Here is a 15023-nt window from a genome sequence, read left to right on the forward strand (position 1 = left end):
ATGTAATTCTCTGTTGGGAATAACGGTGACAGAAGATGCCACTTAGATTCAACCCTTTACACAAAGAAAAGGAAAACCCATGCTAGAACATTCATTTGATAGCCTTGAAATCGACTGCAAAAAGAGCTTGTCTTAGTCAGGGAGTAAGTATTCTTTCTCTCAACTACTTGAATTAGAAAAGACTTTCAAAAGATCAAAGAAACCTCCTGGCAAAGCTTGGCTCATGGCATTGTAGGCTATGAGAACAGATGAGATCAATCTGAGTGCAATAGAAGTGGGAAAGTAGGTCATGCACTTACTTAAACCTCCTTGAAATACAGGCTATGTAATCTAATGATACCTGAAAGAAATTATTTCCTGATGGACTGTCTCACAGGAAGCATTGGGGATGCTTGGTTATCACAAGCAGAGGTATCACACACCCACTGGAAGATGATGAAGGAAGGATGGGTTTTCCTGATAAAAATATATATGAGAGAAGCAGTGCTTTGCGGCCAATTCACTGGGCATGATAGAGCACTGGGCTGTGCTTACAGAAGAGGTCCAACATAAAATGGTTGATTCACCAGGGACTTCAGGACTGGTGTTTGCCTTTAGTGCCTTTGCAGAGCTCCATGGGAGAATGTGAACTTGTAGAAAAAACTAACATTTTAAGGAACGGGTCAAGTGTTGTGTAACAATTTTCCTTTTTATGACATGAAATACTTTTCCATTATTTTTGAGATTATAATTACATTATTTTCTCTTCTTTTTCATTCTTCCAAACCCTCACTATACTCCTCTTTGCTCTGTTTCTAATTTATGACCTCTATTTTCATTAACTGTTGCAACGACTGTGTCTAATTCACCTTCTATCCTAATTTGCATTACCAACCGAAAACTAGCTTTTGATGTCTTTCAAACTTATATACTTTACACCTCTTTAGTGAGTTTATTTTCTGAATATCTTAACAAGGAAAACTATAACTATCTAATATTCAACTCCTTCAGAGACCCGAGAAGGAAATAATATTAACTCAGTATATAAGAAATATAACTAAGCAACTTCCAAAACATGTGAGAAATGACACAAACATCTTATTGGTAGACTGTCACTCAAGATTTCTCTGCAACATTGGGGCATCCATCTTTGGCCTACAGGCCTAGCATATTTTAGAGACTCATCTATGAAGCAAGATTTTCTGAAGGGCCTTCCTACGTTGTCTTTGTAAAGTACAACCGTCCTTTTTTGTGTGTCCCGCTTGTCCATTTTGGAAAGCATACTGTCAGCAGTTGATGTAAGGTCACTTTCTTACCCAGTGGCTAATATTTGCTACAAATAAACACTATATAGAGTTTCTTCACTTCCAATCATCTTCTTTGAAGTAGACTGATGCTCCCAGGAGCAGACATGCCTCATAGCCATAAAAAAAGAAAAAAAATATATGTTATCATCTTAAATGCCATATTATGCAGATCTCTGAAGTGCTTTAAGATGACCTGTCTATCTAAAATATATTTCTGCTTGACCTTGAGGACAGAGCTAATATGACTACAAGTTTCATTATAATGACAAACTACTAACCTGCATTTCTTTATCATCCTAAATAGTTGGCAATAACTTTCAAGAACTGAAAATTGCATTGCATTGTGAATGAACTGTATAGGAATGATACACTGAACAAGATAGAAGTATATGTACAGTATTTTCTAACAAAATCAATCTCAAATTTGTATCAATATACATAATTTATATATAATATACAAAAATCCAATACATTGTGAAATATTTAAAACTAGTAGTTCCATTCTAAAAGTAGATTAAATAATCTACCTTTCTATCTTAAAGTATCTATATCCTCTCTTTTTTCTTTTCAGAGTATATTTAATAATCTACCCTTCCTCCTATTTTTCCATATTCTTTTGTTTCAGTGGTTCACCATATGGAAGTCTGTAAATGGAATCCACCATATAAATAAATTAAAAGAAAAAAAGCCACATGATCATCTCATTAAATGCTGAAAAGACCTTTGACAAAATTCAACATCCTTTCATGTTAAAACTCTTGGAGTGATCAGGGCTACAATGAACATACATAAACATAATAAAGGCAACATACAGCAAGCCTACAGCCAACATCAAATTAAATGAAGAGAAACTTAAAGGGATTCTACTAAAATCAGGAATAAGACAACACTGTTCACTCTTTCTATATCTATCAACATAGTACCTGAAGTTCTAGCTAGAGCAATAAGATAAAAAAGGAGATCAATGTGATACAAACTGGAAAAGAATAAGTCAAACATCCACTGTTTTCAGATGATATGATAGTATATATAAGTGACCCCAAAAATTCTACCAGGGAACTCCTTCAGCTGATCAACACTTTCAGTAATGTGGCAGGATACAAGATTAACACACTCAAAAAAATCAGTAGCCCTCCTATCTATAAGTGATAATTGGGCTGAGAATGAAATCAAAGAAACAACCACTTTTGCAATAGGCACAAACAACATAAAATACCTTGGGGCAACCTGTCTGATAAGAACTTTAAGTTTTTTATATAAGAAATTGAAGAAGATATCAGAAAATGGAAAGCTCTCATATGCTCTTGGATAGGGAGAATCAACATAGTAAAAATGGCGATCTTACCAAAGGCAATCTTCAGATTCAATTTAATCCCCATCAAAATCCTAACAAAAGTCTTCACAGACCTTCAAAGAACAATTTTCAACTTCATATGGAAAACCAAAACCTAGGATAGCCAAAACAATCCTGTACAATGAAGGAATGTCTGGCATCACCATCCCTGACCTCATGGACTCCTATAGAGCTATTTTTTAAAAACAACTTGGTATTGGCATAAAAATAGACACTTAGATCAATGCAAATGATTCAAAGACCTTGGCATTAACCCAAAGATATATGAACACCTGATCTTTGACAAAGAAGCTAAAATTATACAATGAAAAAAGGAAAGCATCTTCAACAAACGGTGCTGGCATAATTGCATGTTGACATATACAAGAATGCAAATTGATCCATTATCTATGTCCATGCACAAAACTCAAGTCCAAATGGACCAAAGACCTGAATATAAATGCAGTTACACTGAACCTGATAGAAGAGAATTAGCACAGACTGTGAGCATCAATTAAAAAAATGGGACCTGTAGCTAGAATTTTTCTGCCTGTCCCACGGTCAGGACAAATCTCTCTCACTTGCCGGTCCTGCAGCTGCTCAGACCCAACCAAGTAAACACACAGAGACTTATATTGCTTACAAACTGTATGGCCATGGCAGACTTCTTGTTATCTAGTTCTCTCTTAAATTAGCCCATATCTATTATTCTACAAGTTGCCACGTGACTGGCGGATTACCAGTATCTTAACATCTTTTCATGGCAGCAGCTGGCAGCATCTCTCTACCTCAGCCTTCCACTTCCCAGAATTCTCCCTGCTTGTTCCACCTATACTTCCTGTCTGGCTATTGACCAAACAGTGTTTTATTTATTAACCAATCAGAGCAACACATTTAACTTACAGAACATCCCACAGCACTTACCCTTTTCTTTTTTTTCAAAAAGGAAGGTTTTAACTTTCCCTTAGTGGAATTACAAATAACAAAACGATTATCAAGCAAGAATTACAATTACAATATCTAGTCTATTTATAATAATTATTCTATTTGGCAAAATTAAAGAAGATATCCTATCTATCTATATTTGTGAGTATAAGGTTTCATATCTAACTTACCTTTTTTTCATAACTAAGGAAAATTACAACTATCTAGTCTTCAACTACTCTAGGCCTGTAGCCAATGTGAATGCACCAACAATGCTGAGAAACATTAGGTGACTCTCCAGGCTGCCAGCTGTCTTGGTCTACTCTTGCAAGATTCCCGAAAGTTGCTTGCATCCATCTTCCATTTGTCAGGTACCATTATATACCTTCTCAGGTCTTTGATGGGATTGAAGACTGGCAGTTATAGTTACAACATATGTGTGTGTGTGTGTGTGTGTGTGTGTGTGTGTGTGTGTGTGTGTGTGTGTGTGTAAATTTGAAAAAAATACTTTTTTATAAATAAATAAAACAAAAACAAACCAAAAAGCATCTCCCCATAGAGCACAAACTGGCTTTAGGCCCACAACTTTCCTGCATCAGAATGTCTAGGCCTCCGCAACTGCACTGAAGGGCAGTGGACTTACAGACTAGGAGGAATGATCAGATTAAGGCCCTGAGGTAGGAGCCATCTAAGGACCAGGGAATGGTGGAATTATCAGGTACCTATTGTCAGGCTCAAAGTCACTTTTACAAGCCTCACAATGCAGCCTGAGTCAGCTCTGCTGTGTGGGAACTCCCCCAGTGACATCACACCATGGAAAACTCCATCTCACACAGCCTGCCTTTGTAGATCTGGGCCTCAGGCTGGGAATGAAGTAGCCACTCAAACAACACTGGCTCCTGGATTTCCAAAGGTCAAGAATGGCCTGTGGGAAAGGACTGGGAACACAATCATTTTAGAGTTTGGATCTTTCTGGATGTTTGAACATTTAGAAATAGAAAAAAGGAGCTTGGAATAGTGATTCATGCCTTGATCTCAACCAATTGGGAAATGAGGAGGAGAATTGAAGACTGACTGCAGTGCAAGTGCTAGGAGAGCCTGTGTCTCAAAAAAGTCATGTTGACTGTGCCACCATTCTCATGGCTGCTGAGGCCAGATTTGGGGAGTCTGAAGCCGGGCTGTATCCTGTGCAACTGTGAATAAGCTCAAGGAGGCTTGGGTCACCCGAAGCATGTGAAAAGGAGAAGAAACCCGTAGACCCCTGACACTTCCCTGCCTGTAGAAGACAGGAAAGTTGACATTCACAGAGGGGGAGTCTCAAGCCTGAACTTTGAGAACTGGCTAGGCAAAGTCTTATCCCCCAGTTCATTTCCTGAACATGATCCAATTACCAAGAGTGGGCTGAGATGAACATTGTGGAAGGCAGGTGATGTCTCCTGTCAGCTTGATCTCAGGGCATTTGGAAGACCATGAATCTTCCTCTGGATGGGACATCAGTGAGATAAGAGGCAGGACCATGCAGAAGGGGTTTCTGTCTTTGCTGGGTGAATAACTATATATCCTGGGCAGGGTATCTGTTCACGGAAGTGTGATGCTCCACAATTGATTGTTAGAAAGACCAAGCTGTCTGAGGTCTCAACTATACAGCTGACTCCAGGCCTCTTTCTAATTACTGGGATTTGTGGGCAATCCTTTATACTTTTCCATCTAGATCTACTGCCTCATCTCTGGATTCATGTGAGCAATCACACTCTCTGAGTATCTTCCCACTCTCTCTATACCACCTCTCTTCTTTGATTTCTTTACCCCCAATACTGTCATCTATGTTCTTAAAATAGTTTTTATATCAGTTTAGGGGACATGCCTTGTTCCCAAATTCCAGTATGTCCTCAACTTTTTGGTCTTCACAAGACTCTATTTGGAAATAAAGTTGACAATCACATTTATTTGCTTAAAGCTTCAAAATCTGAAATGACACAGATCACCCAAAAGTTTCATCAGTCCGAGGTTGCCAGGATCATGCTTAGGTCCAGAGATTTGGTTGGAGAACATGCTGACCATGACCTGGCTTCTCTTTATACCGATGTCACGATAAGAAATGTGAGGTTTGGATATAACAAAGCTGTATGATGCAACAATTCTTGAATTTCTCCCCTTGCCTGCCGTTCTCATGTTCTCCTAATGGATCTTGTACCCAAAGATAACAGTGCCACCTCTTCAAGAGCATGAGGATTGGAACATGTGGCTAGAAAAATAGGCATTTGGCTTTTGTTTACTGGTTGAAGCACCATAGCAGTGATCTACATCATGTTCTACTCCATAATTGTATGCCTGGTTTGTGTGTGTGTGTGTGTGTCTGTGTGTTTACATTTCACTCATGATGCCTCTCCATAGACAACACTGAACTTAGACTTGCCACTCCATTTTCCTCAGTCTAGGAATTCAAGGATTGGGTCATCGTACTCTTCCCATGAGTTGCTTGCTTTCAATATCTGAGAGCTCACCTGGTCTCAGTGGCTCCAACCAGACCTGTCCAGAGCTAGTCACATCTTCACTAATGACCTCATAGCTTGAGGGAGCTCTACTGTCACTCTGGGGGAATATTCATAACTAACTATGTAACATTTTTGAGCCCACCAATCTCTACAATTCTGAAGAACTTCCCTGGGGGATTGTTAAGAGTTCTCATTCCTACAACTCCCCATTGTCCTGACCGAATTTCTGAGCATCCTTTTTTCTCAAAATATTGATTATGAATCTTAAGGAGGGGAAAATCCAACCCTGGACAGTGTATGCAAAGTGAGCTTTCAATTTCACTTAGATAAAATTTCTAATGAATCAGAGGGCTAGATTTCTGGCTTTAGAAGGAGGATCTACCTAAAGGCTTCCATTGCAAACCCAGAGGCTCCTGAAAATGGCACCTTGGTTTCAAGTCACTTTTGGGTGAGGTATATAACAGGGATGAAATAGCTATACCAGGTGACATCAGCACATGGACATTCTACTGTATCCTGGAGAGCCCTGGCATTCCATGTGATGTCACCAGTGTTGTGGCAACACCAACTGTCATTGGGGCATTTGTGCAGTGTCTTGTGTTTCACCTACAGACATGCTGTCTAGACTGAACAGGAGTCTTGGGAGACAGGATGGAGAGCACAGGGAGACCAAAGGGAGGCAGAAGGAAGATGGCCTTCAGTCTCCATGTCACACATCAAGAAATAGATGGTTCTGGGGAAAGCGCAGTGAGTCCTGGGAAAGGGATGGGGAGCTTCCTGAAGGAGGAAGGCTTGATCTGAGCCTTCCAGGATTGAGGCTAAGCAGGTGAGAGTTTCAGAGAAGCAATGGGACTATTTTAGTCCTCTGAATTCTTCAAGGGCAGAACAAAGTTGTGGATTTTCAAGGTTAGTTTGGCAGAGAGCCAGGGATGGTCAAGGCTGCAGCTGCTCTGTTGAGGGCCCTCTGCTTTCACTCTGAGTGGGAAGGAAGCCCAGAGGGTCTAAAGAGGTTTCAGTACCAGCCCTGCACTTCACCCACACTGGATGCCTTTTGGTGTGTGTCAATAATAACAAGGAGAGTAAAGTCCCCTGACCAATGCTCGAGATTCTCACATTTTAAATAACAACCACTGGCAAGGCAGGAGCCACCAAGTATTGCTGCATGTCAGTGATCCCTAAGGTTTCTGAGTTCATGCCTTCTCACTAGCCAGTCATCTTCCCTCTATCTTGAGTGCAGGACTGGGACACCACTCTCTCTGTAAGTATTTGTTCTTGGTGTCAGAGGGCTCACCTATGGAAGCCCAGTCTTTAGGTATTTTCAGTCACATCTTTCAATAGTTGATAACACCTTTGATAACATCCTGATGGATGGAATATATTCTGGTGAAGCTTTTGGCAAAACTTTCATCATTATGTATGTGACTTATCATTGTTCTGACAGGACCCACATAATCCTCCACCATCCCCATACATTGTAACTGCCCCGTGGGTCTTCCCTAATTTGTTTGTTCACCTTGTGGAACTGATCTTCCTTTCCCATTATCCTGAGCTAATTTCTTAGCATCCTTTATTTCTCATCTTATTAGTTAGCATTCTTCAGGATGAGAAGAGCCATTCCTGGGCAGTGTTTGGATGAGTCTTGCCCTCCACACATGATGAACTAAAGAATTAGAATGAACTAGATTCTAATGAATCAGTGAGATCTCTGGATTGGAATGACGAGGTACTGAAGGCCCTCCCCTGTCTCAGGGAAGGTGCTGGAAAGGGCAGCTTGGCTTTTGGTGAATTGGAGAAGAGTTTGTTATCAGATAGGTGACGACATTAGCAGTGACCCTAACTGTCCCTTCTCTGGAAATTCTATTGTATCCTGAGTGTCATTGGCATCTTTTGTGAAATCACCAATGTTGTGGCAATGCCAAATGCCATTGAGGCATTCATTAAGTGTATAAGGGTTCACCAATCAACATGTCGGCAAAACTGAGCACACTAATTGGCATAGAAAGCCCTGGATTTCTAAGCAGCAGTTGATGCCAGACATGATCATTCTCTTAATGGGGTTCAGTAGCTGTGATCATTTGAAGCAATGGGCCTATGAAGCTTACCTGGGTTCCTAAAGAGCAGATCAAAAGTGGAGGATATCTGATGATTAGTTGGCAAAGGGCCAGGAAATGTCAGGGAAGCAGCTGCTTTGCTGGGACCTTTTTCAGTTCATTATGATTGTCAACAAATGCTAAAGGGGGCCAAAAACCACTGATGAGATTTCAGGGTAGGATGTTGCTGCACTTTATTCTCAGTGGATTTCTGTAGATTTCATGGATATCTGATATAAATAACAGGAAGGGAAACTTACTGTCCATGTACCAAGGTCTGAGACATTGAGTTGCCTTTAGTCCTGCACACAGGTTATCAGGGATGGGAGATTCAAAGCACCAGGCAATCCAGGACTTTTTTTTGCATCATATCAGGTATCGGCTAACAATTCCAAACCAACATGGCTGGCCTACCTTATGCCTTTCAGGGACAGTGGGGCTGCAGTAGGTCATAAGGCATATATCAAGCTTTAGAGATTGGAGACAGACACATGGCTTATGGGACCCAGTTTAAGGATATCTGCTCTGATATTTGAGGGCTTCACCGGGTGCCATGCATTTCCTCTTCCTCAGGACTCCTCTGGGACTCCACATGATCTCTCTTGGCCCTATGCCATTCGTCTGTACAAATTCACTGTGTTTATGTACCTACAGGGACTACTAGGAAGGCATCATCCACACCTGTCTTCCTCACTGAGCAGGAGCAGCAGCTGAACCAGGTGGATAAACTGACCCTTCAGCTACAGATGATGACCAATGAGAGGAATGAACTGCTGGAACTCTTGGCCCTTTATAACAACAATGAGTTGAACAACAGGTATTCATCATGCCCTTTTCTCTGGTGACTGTCTTGACCCTACTGTGTCCTGAGTGCATTTGAGAGGCAGAACTGAAGCCTGTAGGAGTGAGATAGGACATAGGCTGTTCTGATTCCTCCAAATGAAAACCAGAGCCTGTGGCCTGAATCACAATCTACAGAGTAGGGCATTAGGGAGTAAGATCACAACATGCATTTCAAGAGGCCTTGATAGGCATTGGCTTTTAGGAGATGCTCAGTGCTCTGAATTGATATTTACTTTTGCTTATTGCTATGGGAGCAACTTGAATGTCCTGGTGATCTCACTCAGTCCATCTGTGTGTGACCAGAAGGCCTGGAATTCAATTCTGCTCCTCTCAGCTTGTTCCTTACACTATGAGACAATGCCCCCTATCTGCATTTCTGTGACATTCTATCTGTGTATGGGAGTTTATACAGCCATCCTCATGTAGTGCCTCCTCCATGGCAATACTGATTATGAGTTCTGGGTATCCTTACAAGGAGAAAGAATCTGTGTTCTCAAGACAGTAGGAATGCCATTGCAGATTTCAGATAGACCTGGATCTGTGCCATAGACTCCAAGACCTTCTTAGAGAGCTAGTCTACCCGTCCAGGGCTACTGAGGGAGCTCATGTAGTCCTGTCTCCTTCCGTATTGACACCCTGCCTTTCCTGGCCATGGGACAGTGAGGCAAGTCTAATGCACACCAGGAGATCCAGTATAGAATTTAGGGTGTGACATCCAGTGGGCTAGTGTAGTACAAAACAGAACCTTAATTCATGTGGTCCCTGACACCCGTGTTCATGGGGTTCTTTTCTCCTGGGCCATGCCCTACCACAGGCTGAAATCTGAGATTGACATGCTGAAAACACAGCATAAGAAGGAGATGTCAGATGTAAAGAAATTCCCCAAGGAGGTTTGTGAGGCCTCGTACAAGTGCAAGAAGCTGAGTGAGCAGACCAACTCCTACCAGTGAGTGCCTAATTTAGTAATTTACTAATTTAGTAAAAATTGATAAGGACTGCTGTCTGAAGTTTTTCTAGTCCTGCCTGATGCAGCTATCAGGAGGAATCTGTCCAATTTAACTCCTGCATCAAATGGTCCCAAATAAACACACTGAGGCTTATATTACTTACAAACTGTATGGTTGATGGCTTAAGTTTCTTGCTAGTTAGCTCTATCATCTTAACTTAACCCATTCTGTTAATCTATATTTTACCACATGGCTTCTGCATGGCCAGGCTGCTGGCATGTTTCTCCTTGGGTGGCAGCTGGCATATGCTCTACCTCTGACTTTCTTCTTTGTCTCGTCTGGATTTTTCTACCTGGCTCCATCCTGCCTTGACATAGGCTAAAGCAGCTTATTTATTAACCAATGGGAGCAACACATATTCACAGTATACAGTAAAACATCCCTCAGCACCTTCTTCACCTTAGAACAAAGTTGGGCTGTGGTTCTAGTCTGTTTACCTCTTAGCAAGCAGCCTGCCTTATATTTCTTGGACTTGTGCCTCCTAAACTGAGTTCTCCAAAGAGTGAAGAGTCTGACAGCCCCTCTCAACATTTTCCTGTCAACTTCTGGAGCTTCTAGACAGAAAACATGGTTTGCACCATGAATGGTTTCTGCGGCTCTGGCAGGAGCTCACAGAATGGTTTCTATGGGACACAAAGATGGAATGTATTCCTGCTGGATCTTCTGTCCCGCTCAGAGCATGGATTCCTTCTACCTGCTCATGTTTTCCCAATACTGTGAACAATTAAACACCAGGGTGTGTGTGGGGGAAGCGGGGGATCCAGTTTTCAGAGGAACATGGATCCTTTACAGTCAGGGTCTTCAGAAGTTGTTGGAATTTTTCGGGAATTTGGCTATTCTCTGACTTTGGCCTGCACCTAAGTGATGCTGCCATGGCTAATCTGGGTTCCAACCAAGGGCTGTTGGGAATGGGGACAAGGGATCTTGCAGGAATCATGGTATTAGGGAGCAGGAGTGGGAGATGGAGGTGGAGCTCATCATTTTTGGTGACATTTCAGCACCCTCTACAGTCAGCTCCTGAGTGAATGGACTCAGCTAAGGGAAAAAGTGAGCACGTTGAAAGAGAACAACAGAAAGCTGCATGGGGAGCAGATTTCACTACAAGAGTCCTGTGAGGAGGCCAGGAGGCTCTGTGAGGAGGCCCATGAGAAGATCTATGACCTCTGGACAAAGCAGCAGCAGGCAGGTTGAAGCAGCAGGGCCAAGCCCCCACTTGCCTACCCATACACACACATATACACACGCCCATGTAACCATCTACTCACTTATCCACCTGACCCATCCCACCCAATAGTTCATTTCTGTGATCATTCACAAGTCTTTCTGGGGAGTTAGCCTCTTGGAAGGCACTGCATGACTGCCAAAGAACCCTACTGCTCTGCTAGAAGCTGCAGTCCATTGAGGGAGATGGGTAAATCACATGTCACTCACCAATATGCTAGTATGGGGCAGCAGTACTGTGATGGGAGCCACTTAGGGAGTAGCACAGAGATCTGTGTGAATGAGTTCAAGGGTCTGGGTCTCATTTGCTTGGCATAGGTCATATGAGATCAGAGGCAGAAACAGAATGGAAGGAGGAACGTCCCCTACAAAAGCCAAATGACTTGGTCTTGTGGACATCTTTTTGGGTGTCATATACTATTTTACCCTCTTCTTCTGAGACTGCCATGGTGTTCTCTTTACCAGGCCAAGCTCTTGGTTCACACTAACAGAAACTTAAGTAACAGCTTGTCAGTACTGTTTGCTCTGAGTGGCAAGGCAAGTTCTCCCATCCTGGATCTTACACTCGGAAGCTCACTGGATGACCAGGGATGTGGCCAGGGCTTATGACAGACAAGGGGCAGGGTGGCAGATTTGAGATTTTAAGAGAACAATTTCTCCAAGTGCACCAACATAGCCCGCAGAAGCACAGCAAGTTTCCCCAGGCATGTTTAGTCTCAAAATGATGGAAAGCAGAACTGTGGGTCTCACTTGAAACAGCTAGTGTAAGGAGTCTCAATTCAACTGGTAATGCCATCCTCGTTCAGTTGATGTTCTCCTCATTGCATTCTGTTCACTTATGATTTGTGGTGAGTGTGTGTGTGTGTGTGTGTGTGTGTGTGTGTGTGTGTGTGTGTGTGTGTGGTGTGTACATGCCTGACGATGCTTACATTTGTGGGTTTGTTGGAAGGCCAGATGATGACATCAAGTGACCTCTGTTGCTTTCTCCCTTATTCCCTTTAGCCTGGGCCTCTCACTGAACCTGAAAATTTCTCTTCTGGCTAAGTGGATAGCCACAGGTCTTTGGATCCCTGTTTCCTCACACTAGAGCTTCCTGTCTTTTACTGTCTCATCTCATTGATAAATGATTCATTTGGTCAGAAAGTAAACTGACTTGTTGGTTTCTCTTAATTTCTGCACTTTTTTATTGGTTTGGAACAAATGCATTTTGTAATAAATAAAAAAATCAAACAATGGAGCTATTTTAAAAATCAATGTAGACTTTTCTTTCACTGAATAGGGATAACGTCCCATGAAATGTCTGGTTTATCTTACTACCTACACAACATGGAACCTGACATTTTGATGCTCACTCTATCATATTTATAGCTGTGTCTTAGAAAGACTCCTCCTACTAGTTGAATACTGCATTTCAAGAAAGTGCTATGGGTGACCTAAGTAGCCTCCTACTGACTTAACTGGGGCTGTTTTCACATAATATGCACTGTAATCCAGTCAAAAGTTGTTGGGTAATGACAATGGTGATTTCCATTCTCAAGTGCAATCAATGTCTTTTGTGTCAGAATCTGGGCAGGTTTAGTGAGGAGACTATGATGGGTCAACTTGGATCTATCAGGAGGCTTCATGTCCAGCCCTCTTCCATGGGCACTTGGTATTGTGTGGTCAAACTCATTTGTGCAGAGGTTGTTACTTTTCTGTACAATCAGTGAGTCTGTGATAAAAACTGTCCTAGAAGGAGAAATAATTTCAGGACAGGGCAGAAAAGCCTGGCTGTGTCTAAGAAGCTTGTAGACAGCAGGAAGGACCCACTACCTCTCCCTGTAGTACAAAAGGAGTTGCAACATTCCAGCCTCGTCCCTTGCCCTTCTGGGTTCAAGAGAGTTGTGTGTGTGTATTTGTGTGTTTTCTTATGTGTAATTTTGTGGGAATGAAAATATGTGTTTGAGCCTCTATGTGTATGTTCACTCACTCACGGAACAATAGAACATCTTTAAGAATGATGAAGACAGATTTGAATGAGAAAGTACTGTGCCTAATCTGGTTAGTACCACTTTGCATCAGTCAAAGAACAGATGATGTTGTCCATCATTCTGCATGTCCACACAGCTAACTGCAACAAAACACAGAAAACTGATGAAGGCTAAAAGGTTTTCAAGTATTTGTAGAGGCAGAATTATTTATCTGCATAGAAATCCTCAGGATAAAAAAAAGTAATAGGGTCCATAAAGGTGAGAAAGAAGCTACTGAGAAGAGGAAAGGCTGCCTGAGGGTTTGTGTACTTCTCTGCTCTGGGTGAATGGTGGCTGACCACTGATGACTTCCCTGCATCCTGTTTTGTTCTTCTCCTCATTGTCTGCTGCCATTTGCCTTGCACCTTTCCCTAACCTTGGTTCAGCTAACTTTGTCCTTGGAGCTTGGCCTGGACTTTATTCCCTGAGGAATTCTGAACTGCAGAGGGTCTTGTGGATGCATTTCAGCCCAGCAGAAGTCCCACAGCTATGCTGAGTTCTGAGAAGAGGCTGTCTCAGTGCACCCTTTAGGCTCCTCATACTCTAAAGCAACCACTCCATGTTGTGTCTGCAGCACTCAGAAAATGTTTTTATTCCAAACTTCTTCATACTGAGTTAAAATTGGCCTGGTGGAGGGTTGGGAGAAATGAGAACTATCAGATATTAGTAAGAGTGTAAGATGTTGTAGCCCTGTGAAAAGCTCTTTAAAATTATTCAGAATGTTGAATGCAGCCTCCAAGTGAACCATTGATTCCAGAATGGAAAGTAGGTGTCCACAGAGAAGAGAGGACAACAGGGTTACAGCAGGACTCATCAGAACACCCCCTACTAGAAACTACTCAAATGCACATCCTTGATGAGTGCAAACATACAATGTGGTCCATGGAATATAGTTAAACATGGAATAATACATGCAATCCTTTCGCTGAGTTAGTCAACCTTCTGTTACTCAAAGAAATACCTGACACAGTCATCTTACTTGGAGGAAAGGTTAATATAGACTCCTGAGTTTAGAGATTTTCTAGTTTCTGAGCATGTTGCTATGTGCTTTAGAGAGCTTCTTTAGGAGGAAGCTGCTCTTCCTGGAGGCACTGGGAAGCATTGAGTGAGAGTGAGGGGCTGGCCCATTGCCATCCAGTGGTCTTGTGCTGGGGAACTAAGCCTTCAATTCGCAGACTGGAGAAATTGCTAGGAGAGCTTTGTTTACTCGTAAAGGATCCCTGGGGTTCAGCTGTCTGTGTACAGGTTTACAAGGCAAGCATTACATTGACTGATCTACATACTGACTTCTTCTCCCAGATCACCAGGCATGCATGTGTTATACAGACACACAGGCAGGCAACACCTGCACATATAAAGTAAAAATAAAATGAAAAATTATCTAAACAGAGTAAAAGTACACAATCTTTTCCACATCACTGTGTTCAGAGGACCTTGTGTTTTAATTTCTCTCTGCTGGAATATGGGTAGAGAGGCTGTGGGTTAATGAAAGGTCACTTTCTTCTTCATAGTATCCCAGGTGATCTCATATTACATCAGTGTTATCTGGTAAAGCAAACATGGAGACAATGTAGTGTGCTTGTATGTGTGCATCCATGTACATGAATGTGTTCAAGTGTGTGTGTGTGTGTGTGTGTGTGTGTGTGTGTGTGTGTGTGTGCATGCGTCTATATGTCCAGGGGTGCAGACAACCCTCTCCTAAAAACACAATGTTCTAATGAACAGGAACATCAAAGACTTGAGGAAAATATTCAGTCCCTGAAGAAGCAGAAGGAGCTGCTCAACCGGCAAAGGGACTTGGCAGCAAAGCTGCAG

The 15023-nt window shown here is 42.1% G+C and overlaps 2 protein-coding genes across 2 annotated transcripts in view; one reads left to right on the forward strand and one right to left on the reverse strand.

The window, feature by feature from the left end:
• Nucleotides 1-15023, reverse strand: part of LOC143269384 (disks large homolog 5-like) — a 70713-nt gene that overhangs the window by 45221 nt on the left and 10469 nt on the right. The gene's annotated exons all lie outside the window — the stretch shown is intronic.
• Nucleotides 6604-13541, forward strand: LOC143269383 (disks large homolog 5-like). Its single transcript, XM_076554480.1, has 4 exons — nt 6604-6785; nt 8783-8945; nt 9786-9917; nt 10977-13541. Exons 1-4 carry the CDS (start codon nt 6653-6655, stop codon nt 11167-11169), a joined length of 621 nt encoding a protein of 206 aa, XP_076410595.1. The 5' UTR covers nt 6604-6652; the 3' UTR covers nt 11170-13541.

This window comes from Peromyscus maniculatus, chromosome 18 (genome assembly GCF_049852395.1).
Source record: "Peromyscus maniculatus bairdii isolate BWxNUB_F1_BW_parent chromosome 18, HU_Pman_BW_mat_3.1, whole genome shotgun sequence".
Taxonomy (NCBI): Eukaryota; Metazoa; Chordata; class Mammalia; order Rodentia; family Cricetidae; genus Peromyscus; species Peromyscus maniculatus.

Bases quoted from the DNA above. Each gene is read 5' to 3' on its own strand.
- LOC143269383 (XM_076554480.1), top strand. From the start codon at position 6,653: ATGCTGTCTAGACTGAACAGGAGTCTTGGGAGACAGGATGGAGAGCAC. The intron at 6,786-8,782 runs GTGAGTCCTGGG...ATGTACCTACAG, and splicing joins ATGGTTCTGGGGAAAGCGCA to GGACTACTAGGAAGGCATCA. The intron at 8,946-9,785 runs GTATTCATCATG...GCCCTACCACAG, and splicing joins AACAATGAGTTGAACAACAG to GCTGAAATCTGAGATTGACA.